General features: G+C 35.6%; 1 protein-coding gene across 1 annotated transcript; it reads left to right on the forward strand.

The window, feature by feature from the left end:
- The first annotated feature begins 10,202 nt into the window (after nt 1-10,202).
- Nucleotides 10,203-11,707, forward strand: LOC150035214 (putative ribose-5-phosphate isomerase 2). The gene has a single exon (XM_090315821.1). The coding sequence runs from the start codon at nt 10,611-10,613 to the stop codon at nt 11,436-11,438; it is 828 nt and encodes a 275-aa protein (XP_090171947.1). The 5' UTR covers nt 10,203-10,610; the 3' UTR covers nt 11,439-11,707.
- Nucleotides 11,708-11,986: the final 279 nt, after the last annotated feature.

Consider the following 11,986-nt stretch of genomic DNA (forward strand, 5'->3'; position numbering starts at 1 on the left):
TTTTTTTTTTTAACTGAACTGAACTTGAAGTTTCTTTTAAGCTGCCTACATACCCTTCTTAATGATAGGGATCAAGTCATAATGTAATTCAAAAAGAATTTTTTTTCTTTTTATGTGCGACTGAACTTAAATTTCTTTAAGTTGCCTACGTACCCTTTATAATGAAAGGGATCAAGTCGTAATGTAGTTCATAGAGAATTTTTTTTTCTTTTTATGCGTGACTAAACTTAAATTTCTTTAAGTTGTCTACGTACCCTTTATAATGAAAGAGATCAAGTCGTAACGTAGTTCATACAATTTTTTTTGGGGCCGTTCACATTTTAAGCTCATGCGGGTTAGGAGCATCATGCAGTTTAGGCTCTTGCGATGAAAAGCTTCTTCATTTAAACTTCAGAAGCTCTTATTTCATCATGGTTTTGATCATCCTCTTCATTTGTAGGATTCGTCAATATGATGAGTTTTGGCTTCACTATCAAGGAACCTTTTGTACTTATGTCAACAGAAAATTTCCTATTCATGCGTGAAGGGACGCGACTGTGAATCTTTTCACCGTTGTTTTCTTCATGGAATGACGCCGCCTTCAAAATTTTCATCCTTCCTTTATGTTGATCACTTGTTGTCTTGAGACAATCAAAAGAAGATATTGAAGGTCGATCTTTCTTTTATGTGGATATACTTAATCTTTTGAAGGCTGAAGTTCGAGCAGAAGTAGTCGTTGGACATTGGTCTTCTTCTCCTACCGTGGCCATACTTAATCTATGAAAGACTGAAAATCGAGCACTTGAAGGCTAATACGATCGAAGGCAGAAGTTATTTGCTTCATTTCCTCTGAGTCTTTGACTTCTTCAGCAGTCACATGATTGTCATCGACTGCCACTATGCCAACAGTGTAACATGCAATAACTTCTTATACTTTCTTTGGATGATTATTGAGAAAGCTTCTTGGGAGAAATTCTGCCGAAGTTGCCGGCCATCGGAATTGAGGGAAGTCTTTATCTTCTCTCTTAGCAGGATTAAGCTTCTGTGTCATCTTTTTGCCTTTTTTTACGAGTCTTGTTTCTTTTTCTATAGGTTCGATAGGAACGCGACTCTTTTTGGGTGGAGTTTGGTTGTCTTCTATTTTGATGAGTCACTACTATCCACCCTTCGTTGTCATCTTCAACAAGTTCATCTTTCTTTTCGGAAGTTGTTGTTTGATCTCTTGTTGGAACTGAACAACTATAGGCTCGAATTCTTTAAACTGGATCGAAATTTGTCTTTGAGCATGGGACATAGACAATATTGGAACATTTTAAGTCACCGCTACTATAGCGTGATTTGTCTGAGCTACTTCATCCAAATCTAGCTCAATCTTCTTTTCACGAGCCAACTTCATAATTCGTTCCTTCAGCACGAAACACCTTTCAACTGGGTGACTAATGACCCGATGATACTTGCAGTAGTTAGGATCATCTATTTTTCCTTCTTGTTCCGGCCGCTTGCATTCCGGTAGTTGAATAAATTGCTTCTTTAGTAGTTGCTCCAACATATCTGTCACATCAGAGTCAGGGAATGGATAAACCTTCTCTTGTCATTTTTTAAGAGTTGGACGACGCTTCTCGCCCTCATTGTGCTTTCTTTCAAATTTTGTTTGTTTTCCTTTGGAGGAAAATTTCAGCGTTGTGGTACTACCCATGATCTTTTCAGTGCCCTTGGCATCATTTTTGTATTTTCTCCCTTCAGAGACTAAGAAATCTTTAGTTCCCCTGTTGGCAATGCTCAGCTCCATATCATGAGCGCATGTTGCCAGCTCCTCAAACGTACGAGGTTTTATCCCTTGTAGGATGTAGAGAAGCTTCCAGTGCATGCCTTGAGTGCACATCTCCACTGCAGATAATTTAGTAAGTCTATCTTTGCAATCCAGACTTAAAGCTCTCCATCGGTTGATGTAATCGACGACTGTCTTTCCCTTCCACTATTTGGTGTTTGTCAGCTTCATCATGCTAACAATACGCCTTGTACTGTAGAAGCGGTTCAGGAACTCCCTTTCTAGTTGTTCCCAACTATCAATCACTTCTGGCGCCAAATCAGTATACTAATCGAAAGCATTTCCTTTCAAGGTACGAACGAACTGCTTGACTAGTTGGTCTCCTCTAGTTCCTGCATTTTCACAGGTTTCAATGAAGTGTGCAACGTGTTGTTTTGGATTGCCCTTTCCATCGAACTGCTAGATCTTTGGAGGTTGATACCCAGCTAGCATTCTCAGGTTGTCGATTCTCTTGGTGTATGGCTTGGAGTACATAAAGAAGGTTTGCAACGGTCCTTCGTACTGATCTCTTATGGAATTTGTGATCATATCCTGGAGCCGTTGAACTGACAGGGAGGCAACAGAGGTAGATTGTGGGGGTTGACTTTCCTGCAAGACATCCTTTCCTTTGTCATTGACTTTTGTAGCTGGAGATTGACTTGACTCAACAGTATCTTAAGCCTGTATTTGATCTCTTAAAGCAGCGATTTCATGATCTCACTCCTCTACAACCTTCATTAGGAGATTTATCTTTACCTCCATCTCTGCCATAGTCGACTCAATTATTACGTCAGTCATCATGACAGACACCACATCAAAATGTGATTCTTTCTCTAATAGATAAGTACCAGAAGCATAGTTTTCAAATAAGGGATTTTCTCTGATGGCGATCCCGCCTTTAGGAAATTCCACTAGCTGGTCCCAGATTTCCTCCATGATGACAGAGCTTATGTAAGTATTGCTTGCGAAGGTAGCTTTGGATGCAACTTTCTTTGGTGCCATTTGTAGGTTTATTGACTTGGATAATGAGAGAGAGATGAGAGGTAGAGACGTCCCACTGGGCGTGCCAATTTGTTCACACGAGGTTTCCGGAGAAACGTGTTTCGTGGAGTTGAACTTGAGTTGGTGTTGATGTTGGAGTTGATTTGATGCGATGTGGTTTGATCTCTAATACTTAATCCTCTAATTCTCTCTCAATTAGGTGAATATGCTTGACTTGGAGAAGGAAAGCACCGAGCGTTCTTGAAGTAGAAGTCTTTGAAGCTTGGAGTAGAAGTCTTGGAAGAGTATTTGTGTCTTCAAAGGTCTTCTGCCTTATAGGAGTGCAGCTTCTGGAGTCTTGGAAGCTTGAAGTAGAAGTCTTGGAAGAGTATTTGTGTCTTCAAAGGTCTTCTGACTTATAGGAGTGCAGCTTCAAGAGTCTTGGAAGCTTGAAGTAGAAGTCTTGGAAGAGTATTTGTATCTTCAAAGGTCTTCTGCCTTATAGGAGTGCAGCTTCAAGAGTCTTGGAAGCTTGAAGTAGAAGTCTTGGAAGAGTATTTGTGTCTTCAAAGGTCTTCTGCCTTATAGGAGTGCTGCTTCAAGAGTCTTGGAAGCTTGAAGTAGAAGTCTTGGAAGAGTATTTGTGTCTTCAAAGGTCTTCTGCCTTATAAGAGTGCAGCTTCAGGAGTCTTGGAAGCTTGAAGTAGAAGTCTTGGAAGAGTATTTGTGTCTTCAAAGGTCTTCTGCTTTATAGGAGTACAGCTTCAAGAGTCTTGGAAGCTTGAAGTAAAAGTCTTGGAAGAGTATTTATGTCTTCAAAGGTCTTCTGCCTTATAGGAGTGTAGCTTCAGGAGTCTTGGAAGAGTATTTGTATCTTCAAAGGTCTTCTGCCTTATAGAAGTGCAACTTCAGAAGTCTTGGAAGCTTGAAGTAGAAGTCTTGGAAGAGTATTTATGTCTTCAAAGGTCTTCTGCCTTATAGGAGTGCAACTTCAGGAGTCTTGGAAGCTTGAAGTAGAAGTCTTGGAAGAGTATCTATATCTTCAAAGGTCTTCTGCCTTATAGGAGTGCAGCTTTAGAAGTCTTGGGAGTCCTCTGTTTGTTAGTGAATTCTCTCTGGGTCTTCTGAGTGTAAAAAATGTTTCCCCTACAAATGAAGAGAACTTCTCTATTTATAGAGTTCTCAGGTGGGCTTCGTGGGTTTGGTTGGTCCATGGGCCTGACTCTTTGTGAAACCCGGATCTCCATTTTCCTATTTAAGTAAGTGATTAAAGGGTTAATTAGGAGAAAATTAAATCCTATATTATGTAAATAATCTAATAATTTTACAATTGTCATAATAACTGTAATAATTGTCACCTTCTGTGGATCAACAATTAGTAAGAGTGAATGTAAACTATAATGGTTAGGTATTATAGTTACGATAACCATATTTGATCCTGGAGTACGAGTAGATAGGACCTTAAAAGGATAAAAAGAAGAGAAAACCTTGAAGACTTAAATCCTGAATAATGAGGAAAGGATTGAAGAACTGAGGAAAATATAGAAAATTATTTGGGAAAATTCATGTGGAAGTTGCACGGAGATAAACCATATTCAACGTAGCTAACGAGATTGGAAAGAATGAGTATGGAGAGAGCAACACCAGCGAGAGTGGAGGCAGCGAGAGAATGGGAGAGAGAAGATTGGAGAAGAACGAGAGTTTGAGCGAGGAAGTTGGAGAAAGCGAGAGTTTGAGCGAGAAAGTTGGAGAGAGCGAGATTGTGAGCGAGAAAGTGGGAGAGAGCGAAAGTGGAAAGAGCGAGACAAGCGAGAAAGTGGGAAAAAGCGAAAGTGGAAAGAGCGAGACAAGCGAGAAAGTGGGAAAAAGCGAGAGCCGCCTGAATGCCTCATTCGAACGTCACGCCCACTCGATCAAAGGAAACCACCTGTGCATCGAATGGTCGGACATTTATGCGTTGAATTTGGCCACGATCTTATAGATTATGCATTGAAAACCCTAAATTGAATACAAACAAAGCTTGAAAACATAAGGGCAAACTTCAATTAAAATTTAGGTGTCCGATTAAGAGAAATTCTTAAACCTTAAGAAATTGTGTTGGATGCGTTTGGGAAAAACACATTCAACCAAGGTGAAGTCAGCTTACGTTGATAAAGGGGAGGATTAAATATTTGGTCATGCAGCCAAGTAGGTGGTGTCAACACCATAGGAGGTTTGGACGCCTATAAATAGAGCCTTTGGGATGTTATTTTCAAATCACAAATCATAAAATTCGTAAAAAGAGGGGGAGAGTAGAGTGCATTGGACAGTGAGGGTGGAGGAGAATGCATCAACTTGAGACGAGAAGATCTCCCAATATGCTCGATCGTTTGATATAATTTTAAAGCCATCTAAAAGATAAGAGAGTCTAGTGTTCATGGTGAGGCTGCCGGAGAAGAAGCTCTAAGGAATTGGGCTAGAGAATGAGAAAAATATAGAGGGTTCGAGCTATCGGGTAAGCTGGGCCAATCTTGATATTTGGATGATTTCGGCTAAACCATGAAGAGTTATGAGCTAAGATTTTATGGTAAGATTCTTGAGACATTTTAGAATAGTTTTGTAAAAGGAAGTATCTCAAAATAAGGTTTAGAACTATGATTAATCTAAGCTGTAAATTGGATCTAGATTCTAGGGGTAAAAAGGGAGCCCGAGGTAAAAAAGGGAACTATAGAAAGGCTCCTAAGCAATTAAGATGAGTGTTATAGCTTTGATAATTAACACATAGTGTGAATGTTATAGTTTTGATAGTTAACATGTGTTGTGAGTGTTACATTGCTTTTAGTAATTCAGTAGATGTTGTGCGTATTATGTTGCATTAGATAATACCATCCCTGCTAGCATGATAATTTTGCTAGGTTAGTATACGTGGTAAATGTTATGTCACTCCAGAGTATCATTTGTTAGCATGATAGTTGAGTAAAGTCAGTATATTTGGTAAATAGTACGTGCTTTGTTAGTCAGAAAGTACAGTGAGTAGCTTGATGTACTGTGGGTGTTATACTTCTTTGTTAGCACTGTGTCTTTGATAAATCAGTACGTAATGTGAATATTATAGTTGTATAACCTGAAGATCACAGTCTTGAGATGTTAGAATTTGCTATCCTATGAATTATAGGGTTTGCCGTCATCTCTCGCAAGCATTACAGAAAAATCCATTGTGAATATTCATTTAAGTTAAAAAGAGAAGTGCATCGTAAATACTGTGAAGCCATGATATTGTTTGTGTGTGACTATGGAAACTGCGATTATGCCCGAGATGTGGTTAGCATGCTTAACAAAAGGTGCTTGACGGGAAATAATGGTCGACTTCAGTCGGCGGAAATAATGGTCGGCGGAAAATAATAGTCGGTGACGACCGGCGGGAAATATGGTCAAGTACCTAAGCATTGCTAGCTGGATAAATAAAATGGTTGACGTGCACATTGGCGGGAATTGAGGTCATAGAAAGGTTTCCATAGATGATTGTATTGATTGATGATATGATATGCATGCTACGTGTAGATTTTGAGATAAAGATTATTGGTTGCATGATTATACCTTTTACTGTGCGTGAGTTATAATGCGAGTGTTGGCATGTGATTGATTTCCCAAAAACGATGATTTTCAAAGTGAATTTCATCTTAAAAGAACAACTCAATGGGCTTAATAGCTCACACTCTTTAAAATGTTTTCTTAATCCTTCCCCCCCCCCCCCCCCAGGTAGCGGAAGATGAGGAGTTCCAGGGTGCTGCTAAGGTCAAGGTCTGCCATGTGCCCCAATTATACTTCCGGAGAGTTTTTACGGTTGCCGTTGTAAACTTTGTTGTTAAGTCCTTAAGTTGTATAAATGTTATTTCACTATCATAATAAAAGATGGGCCTACTTAATCCGTTATAGTTTATCTCCTTGACTTAATCATTCCGCTGTGTATAAGTTATAGTATGGTATCAGAGTTATTCCGCAAGAATCATTAGGCAGTAAGTGCCAGCTCGAGGGTTGATAATTGCTGCAGTCGCATCCCTCTCCTAGGCTAAGAAGGTGGTCTGGAGGCGGGGTGTGACACCCTTGGGCCCAGTTAGTTGGTTTTGGGCCTGATCTGGAATTTGGGTCTAATTTAATTTTTTTTTTTTTTTTTTTTTGTAGTTTGGACTTTAAGCCCAAATCATAATATCAAATTTGACCAATTTAATCTCATCTAATTCATCCGTGTGACGTCATCGAAACTTATCTTCAATTCAATTCGGGACATGTGTCAACTTCTAATTTGACCCAAAGTCAATGATTTAGAAATTCGTCGTTAATTTAGCAAACGATGTGGTGACTTGTGATTGGTCCAAAATTTCTCATTCAACAATTGTCGAATGTGTCTCTTGAGATGGGGACAAAAAAAGACTCACTTTCCCCTAAATAAGTTTCGAACTCCCCCTTTTCCCTAATTAACTTTCAAAGCTCCCCCACAAATCTAAATAACCCTGAAATTAGTGCTTTATTTCCTACCTCGATTATGTTTTTTCACGTTTGTTAAAAGAAACGCTTCAATTTTTAGTCAACTTTTAAACATAAAAATAAATTTTTAAAAATTAACTTTTTTTAATTTTTAAAAATTGGTATGATTTTAAAAATTATTAATGTAAAGTGGAAAACAAGAACTAGAAAATTTATGGATATAAGCAGTATAAAACTTAAGTCATTCTTAAAAAAAAAAAAATTAAAAAAATAATAATAAGTTTATAGACACTACTTCCACTTATTGATTTTTCTACTTTTTATGGATGCTTTCAAAAACCAAATCAAGTTTTATAAACTAGAAAAATAGTTTTGAAAAACTTGTTTTTGTTCTCATAATTTAGCTAAGAATTCAAATGTTAGGAAATATAAAAATCATGGTAAGAAGTTGTAAAAAAACAAACACGGTTTTTCAAAAACCAAAAACAAAAAACGAAATGGTTATCAAACAAGATTTTGATTTTCAAAATCGAATAGTTATCAAATGGAGTAGAGCCTATAATCACATGTAATAAGTCAAATATCAAATTTTGAGACGAAATTATATTTTGGTGACATGGTTAATAACAAAATTAAAGATTAATGCTATTCTTTTTAGTCAAAAGATGGTAAGGTATAAGATCAAATCTTCTATTTTGAAGAAGATAAATCATATCTTAATCATGGTTGAATTAGAACAAGGCATGAAACTTTCTTTTTCTTTTATATATATATATATGTCAACAAGGTATGAAACTTAGAGGAATGTAAATAATATATCATATATGAAAAGTATCTTTGCAAAAGAAATAGTGATGAGGTCTATCACTTGATGGCGCCACCTCTATGGGACACAAAGTCAAAAGAAAATCATCAAGGAGAGTGAAAAAATTTAGATATCATACACAAAGTCAAAGGAAAATCATCAAGGAAAGTGAAAAAATTTAGATATCATACACAAATTCGAATTTGAAGATTAGTTTTAATTTCTAAATTTACTTATTTAAAAATTGTTAAAAAATAGAATAAAAACTTTAATTGAAGAAGAGATAAAGACTGTTTAGTTGGTATCTAGATTTTGTTTTATATTTTCATATTCAATTTAGCAAATATATGTTTGGTAGATAATCCAAATCATATTTCTCAAAAATGTTTTAAAACTATGTGATCCAAACGGCGTAAATTCTGAAAATAACATTTTTATGTTTTAATTGTATCCAAATTTTGAATTTTAAGTTTTAAAGTGTGAGAATATATTAAATAGAGATAAAAATATTTAGAATTACGGTAGGTTACATTATAAACTCAATTCATTCTTTTAAAATTATAATATGTATTATGTAATGTAGTGTAAATTATATAATATTAAAAAAATAATAATTGTACAATTTTTTAAGATAAAACATGTTCATAACTAAATTAATAATAGTTTATTGTTAACTAATATTTAGTCAGTAACTATTTTATGATTCAAACACATCTTATAAGTTAAAATTCAGTTTTTGAATATGTTACCAAACACATATTTTAAAACATTAAATACAACTTTGTTTTCTTTGAATCCATTGTTTTCAAACTTTAATTTTCATATACCCTACCGAATAGAGCCTTCTTGTTTTTACCGTAAGAAAGACTCTGGTCAGAATAAGACGCAGACGAAATTAAAAGTTTTGAAATCCTATTTAGACAAAAGAAAAATAGAAATTTACTAAAGATAAAATTAAAATTTTAGAAATTCATTAGACATTTTTTAAGGACTAAAGCTGAAAAGACATAAATTTAAAAGTTTTGAAATAAATTTGTAATTTAACTAAATTTTTTCAGTAAAATAGAGAGTATGAGGATTCAAACCACAAATTTATCATTAACATGTACTATATGTTAGTTGAGTTATGTTTGTATTGGTTGTAATTTATCTAAATTTAAATTTGCAATTTGACCAAATTTAAATTAGAGCAATTTGAAATATGGTCCAAATTACCATGAAAAGAATTAAAATACTTTTGGTACCTAAACTATCATGAAAATTTAAAAAAAATGGCCATATAATTTTAACTTGCAACGTTTAATTATTGTACTTTCAAATTTGTAATAGTTTGGTTCAAGAGCTTTAAAATATAACAATATAGTCCTTATACTTTAAAATTTATAACAATTTTAGTTCATATAATAAAAATTTTCATTAAAACTAAATGTCAATTTTTGCTTTATAATGACTCAATATTTATAGTTTATATGTAGATTTGATTTCCGATCCAAAAATTGATCTAAAGGTGTAGAAAATTTCATTCAGCTATAATAATATTTTTTACCATGGAGATTAAATCATTAACAATTGTAAATAAATAAACTAAATCATTAATTATTAAAGTTTGAAAACTAAGGCCCGTTTAGTAATCATTTTGTTTTATGGTTTTTTTAAAAAAATTATGCCTATAACTTTGAGAACTTAAAAGTAATTTTTTTAAAAAAAATTGTTTATGGAATTTGGCCAATAATTCTACTAGAAAGATACAATATAAAATATGTTGATGAAATATGCTTAATTTTTAAAAACAAAAAGTAAAAAGTAAATTGTTACCATGTGTTAGCAACTAAAAATTTCGTGCATCAAATTTCTTACTATACCAAAAAGTACTAATTTAAATTTAGAAATTAGAGGGTTTAACTTTTTAAATGTTTAAATTTGAAGACAAATCATTTTAAAAAAAAATAAAATATTTGATAACTACTTAAAATAGCCTTTAAAACTCTTTATTGAGTAACTTTTTTTATCGGATGAATTTAAATAAAAATGATTTTTTTAAAACTTTAAAAAACATTTTTTTTTCTAATAAATAAAAATGGCTACTTTTATAATTTGTTCGATCCCACCGCCGAAAATATTTTTAACTAAAAAAATGGTATTTCAAAGTTCAATTAGCTAATGAATGTTTTTTCATATAATATATATATGTGAAAAAACATGAGCCGTCGAACAGTGGCCAATTTTCCCCGCACCGCCTCCTGTAATCTCTCAAATCCTATGAAATTTTGTTTAAACAAACGCACTAACGTCGTTGTTTCCCTCTTCCCTCTTCCCTTCCTTTCCTCCCCCTTTAAAATCGAGCTTTTTCCCGAGAACCAAACAGAAAATCTCTCCATTTTCTCTGATTTTCCCTCCCTCATTCTTACTTTCACCCAACTGGGTTTCCCCTGTTTTGCACTCTGCCTACCTTGATTGATTGCTTCCACTTTATTGTCAATTCCTAAGTCCCATGTGGAACCCCTTTTGATTCTTCTTCGCCGCCCTTAACCCTTTTTTCGAATTAGATTTTGAGGCGTTTTTCAATTTGGGGTTATGGCTATTCCTTATTACCGCCGATTTATTGGGTCGGAGAAATCCGCCATGGAAACCGCCATTGTTGTCCCTTCTTCTACTCCATCTGGCCTTTTGGCACCCCCATTGTCATCTGGGATTCTAACACAAGACGAATTGAAGAAGATTGCTGCGTATAAGGCCGTCGAGTATGTCGAATCCGGCATGGTCCTGGGCCTTGGCACCGGTTCCACAGCTAAGCACGCCGTTGATCGAATCGGCGAGCTATTGCGCCTAGGGAAGCTTAAGAACATTATAGGAATTCCCACTTCCAAAAAAACTCATGAGCAAGCCGTCTCGTTGGGAATCCCTCTCTCAGACCTAGATTCGCACCCTGTTCTTGATCTCGCAATCGACGGCGCCGATGAGGTCGATCCCCATCTCAATCTGGTAAAGGGCCGTGGGGGCTCTCTTCTGAGAGAGAAAATGGTGGAGGGTGCTTGCAAGAAGTTCGTTGTGATTGTTGATGAGTCGAAATTGGTTAAGTATTTGGGAGGCAGTGGGTTAGCCATGCCGGTGGAGATTGTGCCCTTTTGTTGGAACTTCACCGCCGCGCGGCTGCAGAAGCTGTTTGAAGGCTCTGGTTGTGTTGCAAAGCTCAGAACCTCAGGTGAAAGTGGAGAACCATTTGTTACTGACAATGGCAATTACATTGTGGACTTGTATTTCAAGGAAGATATTGGAGATTTGAACATTGCTAGTGATGAGATTTTGCGTCTTGCGGGTGTTGTTGAGCATGGAATGTTTCTTGGGATGGCTACAACTTTGATTGTTGCAGGGGAACTTGGAATTACCATCAAGAATAAGTAGCAAGTATCAGAAAGCAAGCTAGAGATTGTTTTAATGGCTCCTCAAATGGGTATACCCTGCTATTACTTTTTGTATTTTTTGGTTTCTGAAACCATATTATCCTTAGGTGACCTTGATTAGCTATTGTTGTAATAGAGAAGAGTTATTGGTTCCTTAGAACCAATTAGATACGATTTTAGGAATTGGCCTCATGAACAACTTACTAAGATGAGTTATAACTATAAGTTAGCTTTTTTGAATGAGCAATCTCTCTTATCGTTCGGATTCCAGTTTACTTTGCGATTTTCCCCCATAGTCTACCCCTTGGAGCTCGTTATGGGATCTAGAACTCTGCCTTTCAGCAAGTATAACCTCTGCTTGACATTTGTACAGTTTCTCTACACTATTTCATTGTGTTTGAAAATTTTCTGTTGGTTGGTTGCTATCTTCATTTGATGTTCATTTGTGGTTCTTGTTTGTGGTTGTCTTTGAGAGTATCTTAACACTTGTTTGTGGACAATTCTTTGGTTGGCTGGTTGGAATTGTTTCTTCTAAATCTTGTTGAATTG

This window comes from Benincasa hispida, chromosome 7, assembly GCF_027475165.1.
Source record: "Benincasa hispida cultivar pf3 chromosome 7, pf3_genome.v1.1, whole genome shotgun sequence".
NCBI lineage: Eukaryota > Viridiplantae > Streptophyta > Magnoliopsida > Cucurbitales > Cucurbitaceae > Benincasa > Benincasa hispida.

Coding starts and splice junctions, on each gene's coding strand:
- LOC150035214 (XM_090315821.1), top strand. CDS start 10,611: ATGGCTATTCCTTATTACCGCCGATTTATTGGGTCGGAGAAATCCGCC.